This window comes from Penaeus monodon, chromosome 19 (assembly GCF_015228065.2).
Source record: "Penaeus monodon isolate SGIC_2016 chromosome 19, NSTDA_Pmon_1, whole genome shotgun sequence".
NCBI lineage: Eukaryota > Metazoa > Arthropoda > Malacostraca > Decapoda > Penaeidae > Penaeus > Penaeus monodon.
In genome coordinates this window covers 3,541,977-3,542,652 of record NC_051404.1, presented here as the reverse complement: position 1 = coordinate 3,542,652, position 676 = coordinate 3,541,977, and the positions used below count along the sequence as shown (strand labels likewise).

At 44.1% G+C, this 676-nt stretch overlaps 2 protein-coding genes across 2 annotated transcripts in view; one reads left to right on the top strand and one right to left on the bottom strand.

Moving 5' to 3' along the window:
• LOC119584981 (solute carrier family 12 member 8-like) overlaps positions 1-676 on the top strand; it is a 19,171-nt gene that overhangs the window by 10,905 nt on the left and 7,590 nt on the right. The window contains exons 5-6 of the mRNA XM_037933589.1: positions 23-224; positions 513-613. Coding sequence (XP_037789517.1) covers positions 23-224; positions 513-613 — 303 coding nt within the window. The remainder of the gene's footprint in view (positions 1-22; positions 225-512; positions 614-676) is intronic.
• LOC119584980 overlaps positions 1-676 on the bottom strand; it is a gene marked incomplete at its 3' end in the record, with an annotated part of 8,440 nt that overhangs the window by 4,697 nt on the left and 3,067 nt on the right.

Sequence of the window (676 nt, the reverse complement as noted above, 5' to 3'; positions counted from 1 at the left end):
GTAATTTATCTTAACCCCTCAGAACCGGGCGTGACTGGCTGGTCGGCTGTTACGTGGGCGAACAACACCTCCCCGGGGTACACGACGGGAAATTCCTGGTTCACGGTACTAGGTGTGTTCTTCCCGACTGTCACGGGCATAATGGCAGGGATTAACATGTCAGGTGATCTCAGAAGCCCGGCGAAGGACATCCCGGTTGGCACTCTATCTGCTCTGGGGCTTAGGTGAGTAATCCAGGGGGTATTACTGTTCACCATCCACTGTGGCTTTATGGGTATTTAGCCTGGTTGTCCTATGGTTCTAAATGCTAATTTGAAATGATAGATGTAATTCTATACGTATATGTGTATTTTGCCATCTCTGAATGTGTACCAGCGGTAAAAAAAACATGCTATTTAGGCCATAATAAGATGTGATAGTGATAGCAATTTTTTTGTTAGAGTTTTAAGATGAAAATTCGTAATGAAAACTGTGAACTAGTGTGCTACATATATTTTTTTTTATATTTCAAGCACGGTGCTTTACATGGTGTTCATCTTGGTCCTCGGTGCCACCGTCCAGAGGGAGGTGCTTCTCCGGGACTACATGATCACGGAAAAAGTTTCTGCATTAGGTGAGTCAGCCCATCAGAGCTTCATAGAAAACTTTTTCTCAGTTGCTGCGTAGACATTTGAAA